At 48.3% G+C, this 17,885-nt stretch overlaps 1 protein-coding gene across 1 annotated transcript; it reads left to right on the forward strand.

The window, feature by feature from the left end:
- The first annotated feature begins 293 nt into the window (after positions 1-293).
- LOC144130027 (uncharacterized) lies at positions 294-17,240 on the forward strand. The gene is made up of 2 exons (XM_077664068.1): positions 294-496; positions 16,980-17,240. The coding sequence occupies exons 1-2, from the start codon at positions 294-296 to the stop codon at positions 17,194-17,196; spliced, it is 420 nt and encodes a 139-aa protein (XP_077520194.1). The 3' UTR covers positions 17,197-17,240.
- The last annotated feature ends 645 nt before the right edge of the window (positions 17,241-17,885 follow it).

Genomic DNA, 17,885 nt, shown 5'->3' on the forward strand with positions numbered 1-17,885 from the left:
GCGACGCACTGCCTTTCCAGCGGTCCACTGGGAAGCCTCTTAAGCCGGCGTGTTTCCTCTTGGTAAGGCACTTGAATATGCCCTACCTTTTTTTATTCTGTGCTGGGCTGTGCAGAACATTGAAAGCACTGGCTTTTCTCGCCGCGCAGACAGTGCGCACTTTCCTTTTAAGTGAGGCCGCACTACGGGCGTTCTGGTTACGAAAACTGAGGCGCCTGGAAAGGGCCAGCCACAAGTGCGCGGTGTTAACAACGCAGGGCACCGGGCACTCCGTCGTCCAACTGAGCGCCGCGATGGGCGCCTGGAAGCGGTGCATGGCGGCAGTCGTGCTACTCTCCGTCCTGACGCGTCCCTCGGAGCAGGGCAAGTTTCTCAAGATGGCCCTGGCCGCGTCGGCGCTGGGCGGCCACTCAAGCTTCAGCATGATGCCCATCCCCATACCTGTCCGTAGGGAGCACAAGGAGTACTACCCGGTGCACTACCCCGTGCACGTGCCGTGAGTTGTCTTCGCTTACATAGTCTGTTCTCTTCCCAAGGCGTATAGTACATGTGCTTAGCACAGGAGCCGCAATCAACTTCCAATACGTATAGCTGAAAACACGGACAAAGCGAAGAAGTACCAGGCAGGCGCAATTGAAGTTTATTCGAGAACAATATAGAAAACATTATGCATCAGCTCATTAGAAGCTTATTGGTTGCTTCTTAGCGCAGTATGACGCTCCCTCTTGTGGACAGTCTTAGGTGGCCTTGAGGTTCTTGTGCCTCCCGGCGTCAAGCACATATAAATAGGAACACAAACGACAAAAAAAAAACACAAAGGCAGCAATAATCGCATTTTACACCACGCGTAGCAACCAAAACGCTAAGATAATCATTGCAACCCAAGTGATGAGACTAAATAGTCAAATTCCCAGTCAGTCCAATACAGTAAATTGCTGGGCTAGTTCTTGTTCTAGTCCTGCGTCTGTTTCGCTAGTTCCACCATTCCCTATCAGTCAATCGTCCTTAAGTTTGAGTGTTACAATTAACGCTATTCAAGCGCACGTGCAGGGCTTCCATGAGTTCACGAACGAACTGGTCACTGTGCCCAAAAAGGATCTTTGTGCTGCCAAGCAGCGCTGTTCACTGTTGAAAAATGAAAATTGGTTTTTGGCGAAAGGAAATGGCGCAGTAATTGTCTCGCATCTCGGCGGACACCCGGTCCGCGCCCCAAGGGGAGAGAGGAAGGTGGGAGTGAAAGAACGGGACATCGCCCTCTTTCCGAGAGTCCGAGAGTGGCGCCTGCGCATCTGTACGGCAGTGCTACGACTCGATGAAAAAAAAAAAGAAGTTGGATCGGATTCCACTTCAGAAGAAATTGGCCAACTTCTCTTAGTTTGTAAAACAACTCTTTTTTAAATGAGAAGATCTTGCGTACATCAACAGCCGAGTAGAGTTTACTGCAGAGCAGCATCTCATATAACAGCAACTCCAATTACTCCTGTCCTGCGCTAAACGCAGTGACGTTGTTCCAGCCAATTTTCTATCCATCATGTGACACTTGGTGGCCCGTGAATCAGTTTTCCTTTCTTTGGCACGCGTCTGACTCCCTAATACATGCACCTGTCATTTTTTTCTAATTTCAGCTAAAATATAATCAATTTGCCCTTGCTCTGCAATTCAAATATAACTTTCTTTGGTCAAATGTTTAGGGAAATCCCCAAAGGCGGAGTATATTTGCCATAAGGGAACAATTACAAGTAAACTAAACCTTGGGGTTTTTCCCTAAATATTTGGCCGGCACCGTTCCCATGCCGAGCTATTGATCAATTCGCTCTCCCCCTAGGATCTGCTAGCCGTCCTGGTTAGCTCAGTTGGTCGGGCGACTTCTCCAGTGAAGCGGTGCTCCCGGGTTCGAATCCCGGAGCAGGACGAAATTTTCTTTAACTACGAAGTTTCTGTGTGAGCTGCATACCTTTCCTTTGTAGACGCATGGTGGCGCTTGGTGGATGTCAGTGAGTGATTAGTTCCTTCAAGGGACCCTGAAATAATTTCGGCGGGCATATTCTGGTGCAGCGGATCTGTACAAATGGTCTTAGTGTGTATTCGAGTCCTATTTGAAACCTGTGCGTGAACCCTTAAACTTAGAAATAATATCTAAAAACCGCTACTCGCAGTAGCTCTCAACCGATTAGGGCGACACACCTCGCCGCGCGTCCCCAGCCGGATGACGTCAGTGGGCAGACGGGGCGAGCTTGACGGCTGGCTCTTATAAGTACATCCTTACGAAAAAACGCGACTGTTCGTTTTAAAGGTTTATTGTGAAAATAGTTTCGGGAATGGCATTTCTTTCGTCAGGGCATATACGCTATATATACACACACATAAACATGATTCTGATGACCACGTTGATGCTGCCTTAACACTCATGTAGATGCTACGAGGGTGTCACGTAGATGCTGCCTTAACTAAAGATAACGAGACAGCACTCACGATTATGCGACTAATTAGCCAATATTTGTCAATCATCTTTATAATTATTCACAGAACGCTGCATGTTGCAATCGCACTCTTGAAGACTGTATTGATTCGAGGCAAATCCAATTCGCATAACATGCCAAAGGGCAAGATGTACTGGGATATTCACCAATCAGTTCCCTGCTTTTTCGTATCTCAACTCGAAACAAGAAGCTCAGCGTTCACCAGAAGTGGGCGTACACTGAGGAAAAGCAGGGAGTTGACCGATCGCCCTTTAGCAGGACCTGCAAGTTGGATTAGCCTCGAATCAATAGTCTTCAATAATGCAGTCACACCATGCAGGCTTAAGCGAATGATTAAACATATAATTAGCGAATATCGACTGAATGGCCATAACCTCGGCCGCTGTCTCGTTATCTTAAGTCTGGCGAGCTCCGCACACACTCAGTGAAGGCGGCATCCATGTGACCATCAGCGTCGTTTTTTTTATAAAGCGGTACAAAATAAAAAAAAACGGCATGTATAAAATCTGCAGCTTGAGCGTTGAACGGATGAACGCCAGCTTTAGAAGGCTAGCAGACTCATGCTCCGCGAGTGAGCTTTGTCTCCAGGTAGCGGATTCGCCGTGCAACTGCCTAGGGATGCCGGAAAAGTTCGCTTCACAGCCACAAGTGATGCGACAACCTGCAGGCTACACATGATTTTAAATTTGGGAGAAGCAGGCATACTTTACTAGCACTACGTCGTCATGAGAATGTACTACTGAGATGATTAGTGAACTGAGTAGTAAATAGAAGTCTAGAACAACATAAGCCTTCTGCCAGTCATTCACTTGTCTCTTAATCAGCACACCAGCGGCCTAAGCGGGCTGTAGTTATAGCAGCGTGAGCTCACTTGATTTTCAATAATTTAAACGGCACGAGGAGAGTACTGTGTCATTTTGTTCGGTCCCGTACTTGCAAGGATTCGTGAATCGAAATACACCGAGAAAATTCACTGACAGATTATTTGGCACAAATTCAACCTGTCTGCACATCAGTTGGGCCCTCGCAAAACCCCCAAACTTGTATGCTAACAATTTACTCGCGAAGCATGACAGGTTTCGCAGTAAAGGAGTAGCAGTGGTCGCTTTGGTTTTGCAAAATCATACAAAAACTGAATTCAACGACATTGGTTCAAAATTAGCAAGCTAATACTGTCACGGGTTGTTGAGACACCTATAAAGCAGGTGAAAGAGAGCCAGAGCCAGGCGAATGCATTTATTGCCTCGAAAAGAGCACGACCGACTCTTCCCTCACAAACACTAGGTGGGCTCCCTAGTACGGGACCCCAGTGGCGTCGGCCGCTGCCCGGGCGCGCTCAACCATGGCCTTTTGGGCCCGTAGGTCAGAGCAGCCGAGCAGGGTCGCCTCCTAGTCCTCCCGGGTGGGGTTAGGATGAGGGGGGATAGCAGGGTTGGAGGGGTAGAGGTCCGAAGACAGAGAGGTCGCGACGCAGCTCACGGGCGATTCTCCCGGATCCTATTCCGCTTTGCCGTCGACTCGCTTCGAGCAACAAGTCGAGGGAGCACAAATGATGCCCAGCAAAAGGCATGGCTAAAGCACAGAAATGTGCGTTAAGCGGGAAAATTAGAACACGTGCTCCTAGCGGTCACAGTACGCTTTGAGGCGAACCACGTGAACGACTTCGCAGTGAGGCGGTCGGCGAGACGGCCGCGTTACATTTGGCAGCAGCACGTCATGTAAATCTCCTATACACCTCGTACGGTCCAAAGTTGTGTTTCAACAGCTTCTCGCTAAGAGCGCGGCGTCGGACTGGAGTCCACATCCACACTCGATCACCAGCACGGAAATGAACGTGCGACGCTGCGTGCATCGACGCGCTGGGATGCGAAGTCGTGCCAGCTGCCGGGCTTCTTCCGCGTGATGCGCTGAGCACCGAAGTGGCTGGTGGGGCAGCAAAGCGTCCACTCACTCCCCGTCCGTGCACCAGGTGAAAATCCGGTGGTCTCCTGAATAGCGGTGTTGTGCGCAAAAGCAAGGTATTGTAACACTTCGTCCCAAGTTTTGTGCTCGATATCGACGCACATAGAGATACATAGGCGCTCAGTGAGCCTGTTTGTTTGCAGATGGTATGCGGTATAGTTTTGCGCTGCGGCTTAGCTCAAAATCTCGGACGCTAGTTGGATCATGACTGCGGCTCCACGATCGGTGGTCAGGACCTCTGCGGCACCGTGTCGAAAAACGATTCACTCGACGAAAAGCTGTTGAATAAGGCAAAGCTCGGGCATAGCGCGTGAGGTATAGTCCGCCGCAACAGCGATCCATCGGTAGGGAAAGGTCCAAGCAGATCCATACCGATTTGCTGGAACGGAGTGAGCGGTGTCTTCCTGCAGGCATCCTGCAGGCTTCGCGGGCGGAGTCTTCCGCCTTTGACACTCGCGGTAAGACGAACCAATGAAGGAACGGCGGCGCGTTAGATCAAAGGAGTGAAGCACCAGCAGCGGAACGAAAAAGTGACTGCGAAATCAAAGAGCAGCGGGAATGCAGCGAAAGATTAAGGCTGTCCCAGCTTTGCCACATCGGTACATATCATCACTCCGCCAATTTTCTCTTAAAGAAAGGAGTCTGCTGATAGATTAGTGGCATTGTAGCGGCGCTGGCATCGCCGGCGGTGCTGATGAAGAAGATGAAGCTGGGAACGCGACCTGCCTCGCGCAGAAGCGCACGCTTTCGGCAACCGTCCTGTTTAGCAACGTCAACAGCCCGCTCCGCCGGCTCACCAGCCGCGGCTACCAGGACCTAAAATAAATGTGGATCACCTTCCACAATATATAGAATAGAATAGAATAGAATAGAATAGAATAGAATAGAATAGAATAGAATAGAACTTTATTTACATCACTATACATGATGTAGGAGGCCTGCAGAAAAAGCTGCCAGTAGCCAGCTTGATAGGGCTGCATGCCCCTTTGCATCGGCAGTACTCAGTACTGGTGCTCGTTGATATTCATTCTTTCTTATCGATCCCTGTCTTGAGCTAAAAAATGCAAATAACGACTGTCAGGTGAGACATATCGCCGAGGGGGAAAGTTTGGGTCTATGTTTTATTTGTGTGCGCCAGACGAAAAGTAATGGGTCACGTTCCAACAATTAAGCTCCGTCTACCACCGCCACTCTTGCTGCTGCGACATTAAGCAAGCGTTATTCGCGTTCTTTTGTCGTCGAAACAAAATCAGGGCATAGAAAGAGAAAAGTGACGCATTTGACTGCGAAACAGTTTCATGCGCCCACCCCAAGTTTTGGGCGCCAGTAGTTGCAAGCCATTCTTTGACAGCTGGTATACGCACGAAAGGAAAAAAACAAGAAGGACGACATTCCGCATGAACGGAGCAGCAGATTTGGCACCGAGAGGCATTGCTCGTGCTTGAAAGGTCCGGCGTTTTTATTGGCTAGTCGCCCGACGCTTGAGGCATGAAAGATAGAAGCAAAACAAAATAGGCAGAGCGAGAGACCCGCGTCGGATACAACGTGCCGCCGCCATGCACGCGCAAATCGCTGCATGCGGTTTTCACATTCCTCCGCAAACGAGCAAGCTGATGCACATTAATTGGTACGCCGCGAGTTTGTTAATAACTCAAACCTGATCGACCTCTCGTGATAACCTGCTGAGCTATTTTACTTTGCATGTCTCACACTCAAACGCGCCGTTAGCCGAGCCTCTTGTGCGTGCATTGTTGGGGCGATCTTGAGCTGGGTGGGAACGTCATTTTGTCTCATCGCCCCGCAGTTCCAAGCTACTGATGGAATGCTTCTATGTGCACGCCACGCGACCATCCATCCGGCTGATTTCCCGACGCTGGGCTTGAGCTGACTTTGAACAGGAGGAGACGACTCTTGTTACTTCTACGACGAGGGGAAGGTATCCTGCGATTCAGGGGTTCGACTGCAGTGCTCCCTAGCTATACTGAAAAAAAAAAAAGGCATAAGGTTCCTCCAGTTGCGCACCACTGTGCCTAATTAGGGGGATGGAACATAAGCCGTTAATTGGGACAGAAGTGTTTTTTTCGGCCTTTGTTCTTCGGTCAGCCCACGAGCTGGCGAGACAGAACTTTTAAATGAGTAAGGTCTGTCTGACACGTGTCAGCCCTATTCCCAGAAAATTTCGGGATGGTGCAAGCGGTTGTGTACGACTGTGAAGCCTACCGCCAGAATTATATGGGTGTGTTCAGATAAGGGCGGTAATCGAGGCCCCATGACGAAATTTGCCGTTTCCAATGAAATTCTTATATTTTTTAATTTATTGAAGACAATAATACATCATTGTTTTTGGGGACGTGACTAAAGGTGGGAAACTGCCTGAGCCGGTCACGCCACCCCGTGGCAAGCAGCGGTTGACACTCATGTACAGATAAAGAAGAAAAGGAAAGAGACTTTTTGGAAACGGGTGAGAAACAAAATAGACATGTTTTATAGAGCCCTCCCGAAGAAAAAGAAGATATAAACCCGCTTTTTTTAAACATTAAATGTCTCTACAGGCGTAACGTACGAACACGATTAATTGTACAGTTCTACTAGCAATATATATATATATATATATATATATATATATATATATATATATATATATATATATATATATATATATATATATATATATATATATATATATATATATATATATATATATATATATATATATATATATATATATATATATATATATCACTCAATTACTAAGTTCGAAAAGACCAGCGCGGAAACAGACAGGGACACGAGAAGAAAAAACACTGAGGACAGGACGAGCGCTGTGCTGTACTGTCGTCAGTGTTTTTTCTTCTCGTGTCCCTGTCTGTTTCCGCGCTGGTCTTTTCGAATCATGTCACACCAACTCGCCCAAACGGCAATTTTGATTCAATTACTAAGGACGCCTAGTGTTACCCCTGAACGCTACATCTATTCCTACCTAAAAGCAGTTATGTACAAGTATCACAAGCAGGTACAAGTGCTACAAACATGCGTTGTTTAAATGTGAATAAGAAGGTTGTTGAATGGATTAGGGAATATTTAAGTTTAAGGTGTCAGTATGTCACAATAAGCGGAGCCAAATCAAATGTAACTTCCGTCACGTCAGGCGTCCCACAAGGGTCTGTTTTGGGGCAGTTGCTTCTTGTTGTGTTCATTAATGACTTATCAGAGAATATTACTTCCTACATGCGACTCTTCGCTCATGACTGTGTAGTATACAGAGAAGTGAAAAATTCCCAGGATTCAATCGCTTTGCAGGAAGACCTAAATGCATTGCACCGGTGGTGTGAACAGTGGCACATGAATATAAATTTGCAAAAAACAGTGCACATGTGTTTCACTAGGAAAAATAATGTACCTAATTACGTCTATAACATAAACGGCCACTTATTGGAAACTGTTCCCTAATATAAGTATTTAGTTGTGTACATCATCTCAAGACTATGTGTGGCATCGACATGTTGATTATGTTGCTGGGAAAGTTTGGGTTTTCTGCGCCGTAGCACGAGAATGTTTCCGCAAGACTCTAGGGATTTACTATTTAAAACGTATATTAGGTCCGCGCTAGAATATGCTTGTACTGTATGGGACCCACCAACAAAGACCGACAGACAAAAATTAGAAAAAGTCCCGAACTTAGCGGCCCGCTATGTTTCTGGGAATTGTAGTAAATACATTAGTGTGTCTGGCATAAAACAGGAATTATTATGGGAACCCCTCGAAGTAAGAAGGAGAAAGCTAAAGCTTAAATTTTTTAATAATATATTTTACAATAGGATTGCTATTCCTAGGTAGAAGTACATTTTTCATCCACACTACAGATCCGAGCGGGTTGATCATAAACATAAAGCACGCGAATTGAGGTCAAGAACCGATATGTTCACGATGTAGTTTTTTCCTCACACTGTTCGAGAATGGAATGCTTTGTCATCATTTCTTGTTAATATTACTGACAATGAGCTGTTTGCATTGTCATTGTGACTGCCCTTGTAATAATTCTTGTTTGCTTTGTACAACCTACCCCCCCCCCCCCCCCCCGCGCACACACACACTGTAATGCCACTGTGGTGTTGTGGGTAAATAAATAAATAAATAAATAAATAAATAAATAAAATGTGTCGAGCATAGATATCTACAAGTAGGTAAATGTCACTGCACATATCGTTGAAATCTTGTGGGTTGCCTCAGATTTTTTGACAACCGACGAAGTGGTGTTGGCTCGACAGCAGGTTTATTACAGGCACTATAACCACCAGCACTATCGCTATCAGCACTATCACCATCATAATCAGCACTATCAACACCAGCACCATCACCTGAAGCAAGTCGCGTGCGTTGTGAACTCTACTGTAATCGACCTGGTGATGTTGACTGACGTGGCTCAGACGGCAGTGAAGTTCCGCCAGATGTCTGCGCAGCTTGGCCGCTGTGGTCCCCGCCTAGCACCGCATGCTGTGACGATGTCTCCGTTGGTACTGCGGTAAACTGCGAGGCGTTCCAGGTGAGCCCGCCCTCCAGGCAGGATTTTTAGCGGTGGTCCAAAACTTGGAGAGCCCTTCGGGCCGGGAACCGGTTTCTTGACTCTCACATACTTTCCGACGTGAAACTTCGGTACTCGGGCCCCTCTTCATCGGTCAGCATACACCTTATTTTTGTGCCGATACTCCTTCACCCTCTTACGAAGAGAGCACATTTCCTGAGCGGGGTCCGCGAAGTCGGGGGGGGGGGGGGGGGGGATGTTCATTCACGTCCAAGGATGACCTCATGTGCGGGCCATGCAGAAGCGCACCCGGAGACTCCAGTGGCACTATGAGGGGTGGCTCTATAAGTGCCTAAGTACTGTGTGGCAGTTTTTTTTACTGGTTATTGTTCCAATATGGCCAGCTGAACATGGGATTTGAGCACGCGGTTAAACCTTTCCACCTGTCTGTCCATTTGCCTATGGGTGACACGCAGCAGAAAATCTGTGCTCGATTCATCTGTCTCGAAGAAATGACTCCAATTCTCGGGATGAATATTGTGGTCCATGATCTGAGAACAATTCATCCTTCCCGTGCAAATATCGCCAGGAGGAAATCCGTCACTGTACGGGAGAACACATCCCTGCAGAACGCAACTTCTGGCCATTCAGAAAAGTAACCAACTACATCATAAGAACGATGAATAACTGCGCAAAAAGGACGGGACAAGTTTGTGCACTGTAGATCGAATGTAATCTACCAAATTCCGCTGACCTGTGGTAAGGTGTACGTCGGGCAAACTGGCCGCTGCATCAACATTAGATTATTAGAGCATGCCAGTTCCTTAGCTGATTCACGGGGGCAGAACCTGCCTAAGCATTGTTAGACCGCAAGTATGATGACAAAGAATGCAATTCGCTTTTCAGCAGGACTAAGGTTATCGGACGCGCGAGAGATAAGAAAGAGCGTGAAATTATCGAAGCCTTGGAAATCGCGAGATTAGGGCCTGACAAATGTGTTAGCGAGGCTTCAATACACCTGTACCGCAAGGAGTTGGAGTTTCTCGGTTTGATGAGATGATTATGGCTTTTGTCTTTGTGAATGCTGCGCATGCGCTTTGTGGCTGAAGGAAGGAGGCGTTGCTGCAATAAACCAGTTTTTAGTCTGCGCTTCTCCCGCATGGTTCTTCTCTCTTGTCCCGTCCTTATTGCGCAGTTATTCATTGTTCTTATAATGTCGTACCAACTAGGCAAAGCGACAAGCCGTACCAAAGACTCGTCGCGCAGTCTTGTTCGCAGGGCCCTGGTCTGTATAGCTGCTGCTACTGGGGGTAGCCGTTGCCGCTGCTGCCATGAGTGCTGCAGCATTGAGTGCAGCTGGCGGTGATGCTCCGTGTCAGCGTGGATACGGCTTAGAGCGCCCAGGAGGTCACTTGACGTGCTTCTGCCGGTGGCCAGGGAACCCCAGACACAAACAAAAAACGAACCGAATGCTCTCGGACTGGGAAAAAAATGCCGAAAATTAAGGACCGATCTCAGACAGCCAGCCCGCTAACCATCGTCTTCTTCTTCGAGTCGTTATAGCGGAGTAAAGCACATGTTTGATTATTTCATAAACAGTACTTGTTAGGGACACCGGTATGTAGTTCTGCACGACACTGAGCGGCCTCCTCGTGTGTACCAGGATCACCCGTGCCAATCTGCAACCAACAGCGCCATTCAAGGACGACTGGAGTAGCCGCTTTAAATTCCAACACAAAGTATTCTAGCTGTAAGACTGGCCTTCGGCTTTGGAAACTTTAGAGGCTGGCGCTTAACGAAGAAGACGACGAGAAGCGCCGAACGCTCCGTCCCTCGTGCGTGCTCTGGACTGACCGCTGCCTCTGGTCTGTGCCTGGACTGTACCGCTGGTTGTTCCCGACGCTGTGCTTTGCATGACGTTCCTTATTACACAGCCATTTTTGATAACTGCCGCTGCGCATAATCGGGTTTACATGGTTTATTCGGCTTCTGTGTTCATTACACCCTTAACAACAACAACAACAACAACAACAAAAGAGACCCAGATGGGATCAAGTGGCTTGCCCGCTAGCGCACACACGAAAGGAGGTTTTAGTTACCCCATATATGTGGAGCATTTTATATACACTCCTATACGAGAGAAGTATATATGAGTACTTTACAAGGGAGTAAGATTTTTACTACCCAGCGAAATAGAACACAAAATGGCGTCATGTTTATTCGTCCGTATTGTTACAGCTGTGCCAGCTGCGGGGGCATCCCGGGAACTGCGCTGCTCAAATGTGACAACGCGTGAAGCGTCCTTTTCGCCATGTGAGAACCCAGCGGCGGTGTAGTCGGAGGCGGCAGGAATCGTCTGCTTGTATTTTGCTATCTCGTTTGGTTGCATGTTATCGTAGATAAAGCGATGTAACCTTAGAATCAATAGTTCGGAGCTGAAAAGGGTTCTCGAGTAGTTTTTACGGTCATGGATCACGCTACAGGTCACTATAAACCAGAGCAGAATAAGTTGAAAGTGAGAAGGCCACCGAAGGCACTCCGGCATGGCACTGCTTGCTTTCATCTTCATGCCTTCGAACTTGGGTTTCTTAGCGCGATTGAAGAAAAACGTAGCCTCATCAGCTGATTAAAGAGCTAGGCGTTGAATGTTGGTGTTGATAGTCTGCTTCAACGCACTGCGTGAGTCATGCGCAAGAAAGCCGTGAGAATGATGACTAGGATCTAACGCTGACAGAGGAAGATCGAGTGTGGTTGGAGGAGCAGTTTAATGTAGCGTACTGTAGCGGAAAGTGGGTACAGTCCGACATCGAAGATGGCAACCAAGGGACGTCACTCACCGTAATTATCACATGACTCACCAGCAGCAGACGAGAAGCTAAGTGGCGGTGCAGACGGCGAAAAAAGGTGTTTTTACTGCACTGTGGGGACCAGGGAGCACTGAGGCCAAGAAACTCTATTTAAAAATGGGAATTAAAAGAGGGAAATACTCCTTTTTTCCTCAATTTTCAGCGCAGGAAGTAAAAAAGGGATTTTTCCGCATTTTCCCGCCATATTGATGGAGTAAACATTTCCGCATTTAGAGCTTAAAGGGGAACTTCCATTTGGGTTGATACTTGTTTACCGTGTAGCTGCTGGACGCCCTCGCCACAGAGAATGTGATATTGGGTTTACTTTCAGTCCGAGCTGGACATAACATCAAGAGTTCTTGAGTGAGCAAAAGCAAATATGGATGGAAAGCAGCGATTGAAATACTGACGGTTTGATTCGTCATCCTGAAAAATGGTCGTATGATCTTTCAAGAAAGGGCAGAGCTCTCATTCTAACCATTCCGCCGAATATGCCGCCAAAATGTATTAGAATCGGGACTAACTTTTAACCGAGAATGGAAAAGTAACTCTAATTGGCCAATTGGCCTCAAATTCAAATTCTAGCTTTAATTTTTTCTGCAATATTTAAAGCCCTAATGTAAAGCCCTCGCCCAAGGGCCCTTGAGGCATCTTTAATAAATAATCGGGTGAAGTGGGTGGGCCTCTTTTTTTTCTCCACCACCACCGCTTCTGGTGGTGGTGGAGAAAACACCTGACGGAATATGTGTTTCACGCAATTCAAATAGTTTTTCTTTGTGTAGAGTTCATAAACCTATAGCGTTCAATTAGCCTGTCAGCTTATTGTATGGGGCCAAGTGAGCTTCTGATGATGAGTTAATGGCGTTATAATCAGCTTTGTTTGGTTCAAGGATACGGTATTCTCTAAATTTTTAACGCGATAACGTTAAAGAGCTCGTGTCGCTGAAAATTCGGCATCACCTTCGGCGTCGTTGACCGCGAGCGAAAAATCCACGAAAAATGCTCAGAGAAGCAACCTAGGAGGCAGGTGGGCATCTAGACCAAGTTACCTTGCGGCGTCATCACAACCTGCCCACCGTATGGTGAGAAAACTGCCCGCCATGGCAGGTGGCAGTTAAATGAATGACTGGTTACTCGGAAAGAGCAACTTGGGTCGCACAAGGCCCGCCAGTGGCTGCCATCGCAGGGCAGCGGCTTATCGCTTAATCGCTGCACCAATGCGCCATGAGTGGCATGAGGGCTCACAGGGGTTGCCTTTCTCGAGCAACCCCAAAGTCACGGAGGGAGGCATCGGACAGACAAACATCTGCGAGATTGGGGGTTTCAGTGCTCGCGCACTAAAATGCGGTCACTGATTACAATCTCAAGGATTTCAGAGCCACGTAGAAGTGCCTGAAGCAACAGCTGTCGTTAGGCGGTTGCTGCGGCACGCGTCGCTCCGTCCGCGGTTTAGTCTCCTTAGCACGAGGTTGGGGCGGGGCAGTAATCGCCAACCCCTTGCACCGCTTCACAGGCCTGTACGAAGGCGCGCACAAGCTTCAACGGAGTCACACACGCAGATGTGTCTCTATACAAAGTCGCACTATAGACGCCACCGTCTTACTTTGCTTGTGTCGCCCCACGCGAGTCAACGCCGGCGCCATCTTGGGCTGTGCGTGATGCTACTGCGCGGTGCACGCTGCCCGGTAGGTTCATGTTTTGCGGGGCTTCTGAACTGAGAACATGGCTGGTTTTGTTTAGGTGACCGAACAAACCACGTAATGCGAGTGAGAGATCGTCAGTGCCGCACTCGCAGGCCGGAGCGACGCCCAAGGGACGCGCTCCGCTTACTACTGAGATGCCCATGATTTATCTGTTAGGCATGAGCCCATTTTCACTGTAACTAACTGCAACTGTGCACACAAGTGCAGAGCGAAGGAACCGCATGCGCAGCCACCGATCGCGCGATGCAGGTGTACTACGGCGCACCGCAGTATATGCATGCATCGCGCACTGATAATTGCACAGTGTGGCCTGTTTCATGTATATATCTGCCGACTCTGCTTGTCACGACTTAAAGGGGAGCTAACTTCATATCGCGTGAAATAATTTTAAACTAAGCAGGTCATGTGACATGCGTGCCGTTCACTGTTGTTTATGAAGTTTGCCATCCTGCCCCGGTGGACATAAAACAATACGTCGTGACTTGCTGCTGGTTTGTCTCATCCATCTCGCGGTACTGAATGTGCGCTGACGGGCATTTTTACGCCTGGTCCTGATACAAGTCGGTGATCGCGCTGAGCGGCAGCCGCAGAAAGTCACAAATTTAGTAGTAGTAGTAAGTGTTTAATCAAAAATATAATAAAAAGGAAGTTAAAAGATTTTTGCCCACCCCGGCATCTGCCATCACTGTATCGGCGGCACCTGAGCTGGGGCAGCGGAAATAAAGGATAGTAGGCAGTATGAAGAAAGGAAAACAAATTTAGCGGACATTGGAGAAAAACGAGCATTGGGATTCGGTACCGAAGTCAGGCTAGGAACGTTTGAGTGTACTGGGATCGTTCCCACTTTTGGAACGATCACTAGTGCCGAGATGTGTGTGTTTTGTCTACAGAGTTACTGCTATACCCACTGCACGATCCTCTTTCTTTAATTACTTCTTTTTAATTCGCTCATCCCACACACATCCGCTGAAAGTAGCCGAAATGATGGATAACGTCAAGATGTGACCAGCCGCCACGGTGGCTGAGTGGTTATGGCGCTGGGCTACTGACCCGAAAGACGCGGGTTCGATTCCGGCCGCGGCGGGTGAATTTCGATGGAGGCGGAATTCTAGAGGTTCGTGGGATGTGCGACGTCACTGCACGTTAAAGAACCCCAGGTGGTCGAAATTTTCGGAGCCCTTCACTACGGCGTCCCTCATATCCTGAGTCGCTTCGGGACGTTAAACCCCCATAAACCATAAACACAAGGATTGACCAAGAATTTCCAGTGCCCATAATTCTGTTGCAACGTACAAACAGTGTTGCGGACCTGCGCACGATGCGTTAGTCTTGTGCGGCACCACGATCATACCACTGATAACCAGGCCAAATTTAACGCAAAACGGAGACATATTGCCCATCGCTATTACGACGTGGTCTCAGTAGTTTCACGGTAATGAAAACAACTTCTCAAACAATGCGCGACGCGATAAAGATAGCAAAATCACTTGCCCAGTGCTTGTCCTCCATCAGGCTCGACATCGGTACCGAGCTTTCTTCCGTGCGTCTGTCATCGGCGAAATGGGTTGAACATAACCGAGAGTTCGTAATTGGTACAAAGACGTTCCCGCTTACGCAAGACGTATACTGGCGATTTAATTCGTAGGCGGCAGGAAAGGGGTGTAGCAGAAACAATGCCGCAACCGCATTGGGACTGCCTTTGTATGCTTCCCGCATACGTTTTCGGCGATCCGCTTCCGATTTCTTTGATTATTTCCGCAGTCCACGATCACGCAGTGCTGTCCCGACGACCTGGCAACCGAGAACGGCACTGATGAAGGGAAAGAAATCTTTAAAAAGGCAGAAGTCTGACAAAAAAATTGGCTGTGGTTTAGCTCTGGTTAACCATGATTTAATTGCGAAAGCTTCGTTTCCTCGGCACGTCGTCTACGCAGCGTCTCATTCCGACGCTCTCGAGAACTCAAACCGGTCTCTTCCGCAGTTGAGTCACTCAGGGACGTGACACGACAGTAAGATGCCCCGTAGAAAAATGTGCCGCGTGCTTCTACACGTAACACACGCATAGGTGTCAGAGGAGTCGCACACGCGAGCTTCTACGAAGTCCCGCATGCAAGGGAATCGCGGGCCTTTACGAAGCGACGAACGCAGACGTGGCGCGGGCCTCCATGAAGTTGCGCACTCAGAAGTGTCTACGAAGTTATGCATGCGGGCGGGCGTCGCAAGTCTCCTTGGAGGGGCGCATATGCCAACTCTTCAACAATCATCGCGAGGCACTTTTAAGTGCTTTAGGACTCCGACAGGACGGCCCTGTGCACCTGGAGCATGTCCTTGGACCCTGGAGGGATGCGGCTTCGGGTGTGCGCGGGACAAAAGCATTTTTAGTGTTTTTAAGAGACACGGGTTTGGTGGACATTCTTTGACAATCATGTGTGTGTGCGTGTGCGTGGGTGCGTGCGTGTGTGTGTGCGTTTGTGAGTGTGCTTGATTTCACCATTCACCCTTCCTTTTCCTCTTTTTTTTTTTCACCATCCTCGTCTCTAATATTCTCTTCTTTCACCCTCACCTGGAGTAGCATGCCAGGCCGACAACCAGGCAGACCTCTCCTGTTCCATTAAAGTCCCTCCTCCTCACGCAGACTCGTCGCATGCATGTATGAAGTCACACATAAATATGGTTTAGCAAAACGCTGAGTTGGACTGTTTGCCTTCATTGTAAAACAGCGCAAAAGACGAGCGACCAGGGAAAGAAAGACAGCCTTTCTTTCGCGCTGCTTTACAATGAAGCCAAACAAAGCGACGCGTCGCAGGTCTTCATGAAGTCACGCATGCAGACCTGTAGCAGGCCTCCAATAAGTCACCCTTGCGGACGTGTCGCAGGTGTGCATGTACGAAGTCACACACACACGCGCAGACGCGGCTGAAGTCTTCGCGGAGTCACCCCACGTGTACGAGCGGACGTTTGGCGACAACATGCACTTTCATGGCCCGTTCCTCCGTCCTTCATTCTTCTCAGATCTGATCGTCAACTATGCAGTTAAGTCACCAACTACGTACCCCGACGGCGCACTTGCTCAAGTCTCATCACCTTCTGTCTTCATTTAGTTCTTATATGTATAGCCTACCCACAATATAACAGACCATGCGCCCACCACAATTATATACGACGTCATAAGGCATATTTTCACAGCCCCCACTCTTCGGCCCATCCAGATAACATTCTCATTGAATGCTTGCAGGTGAATACGGGAGTCATGGTCACCATATACTGCGCCTGTGGCCACGCCATTTACTGTTAAAAAAAAAAACTGCGCTATGAGGCGATTAGAGCCCGATTAGCGCGAACAGTATGGAAGCTTACCTCACAGCCGGCTTGACGTTCTTTGCTCCTTGACTAAGGTTTGCGCCATGCCCCTAACGCAGCCGATGTTTGAGCGAAACTAATCCACTACCTTATCGCTGTTTCACAGGGTGTACCACAAGCACCACACCAAGCACAAGATCCACAACGTGCACCACTTGCACAAGGTGTATATTCCGGTGCACCACCACACCAAGACGGTGCACCACAAGCACTACGTGCATCATCACGGCCACGGGCACGACGACTACGGAGGCCACGGCAGCCACAAGGTTGTCTACATCATCCACAAACACGGCGGTTACCGCTGGCACCGCAGGCGGTAGCCTCGCTGGCTGGCAAGGACTGCACTTATTCGACGGGGAGTCCTCCCGACCTCTTTGCTCATTAGACGCGTACTTAAGCTAAAAACAGGAAACAGCATGAGGCATTTTGCAAGCACTTCCCCTTCAGACGTAGTTAGATTATCTTCAAGGCCGATGACGTGTATACGTGTATACATGTATACGGGTCACTTAAACTGGAACTGAAAACATTCTTCTGTTTTTTAGCGGGCCTTCTTTGACGTTAGTTCGCGACATAGTTACTTAGTGGAATAAAATACAGGGAGGCAAATATTTCCGCGTGTATGTATGGTTACATATCCACGGTACTAGTCGGGCTACCGCACAGTCGGGCTTCGATGCCTGGAGGTTTTGAGCGTCTTTTCCTTCATATGGCTTAAAATAGGGCATAACCTAAGTACGAACGAAAGAAATTTTGTCCTTGTGAAAAAGAAAAGTTCAATTCTTATCGGAAGGCGCTACTTACTGCCAGACATTCTTGAAATCTGTCTTCTGGTGAGCCTCCTTAGAAATGAGGGCGGCACTCGCAGATGCCAAATGTCAAGTAATGGATCCTTTGTACTGACTTCGGAATTGACGCCACGTTCAGCGCACTCATTCCGATATGACAGTTTTCGCGCAACCGCGGAGCACATGACTGAAGGCACGTCGCCTGCGCCCTCACCGCTACG

This window comes from Amblyomma americanum, chromosome 4 (assembly GCF_052857255.1).
Source record: "Amblyomma americanum isolate KBUSLIRL-KWMA chromosome 4, ASM5285725v1, whole genome shotgun sequence".
NCBI lineage: Eukaryota > Metazoa > Arthropoda > Arachnida > Ixodida > Ixodidae > Amblyomma > Amblyomma americanum.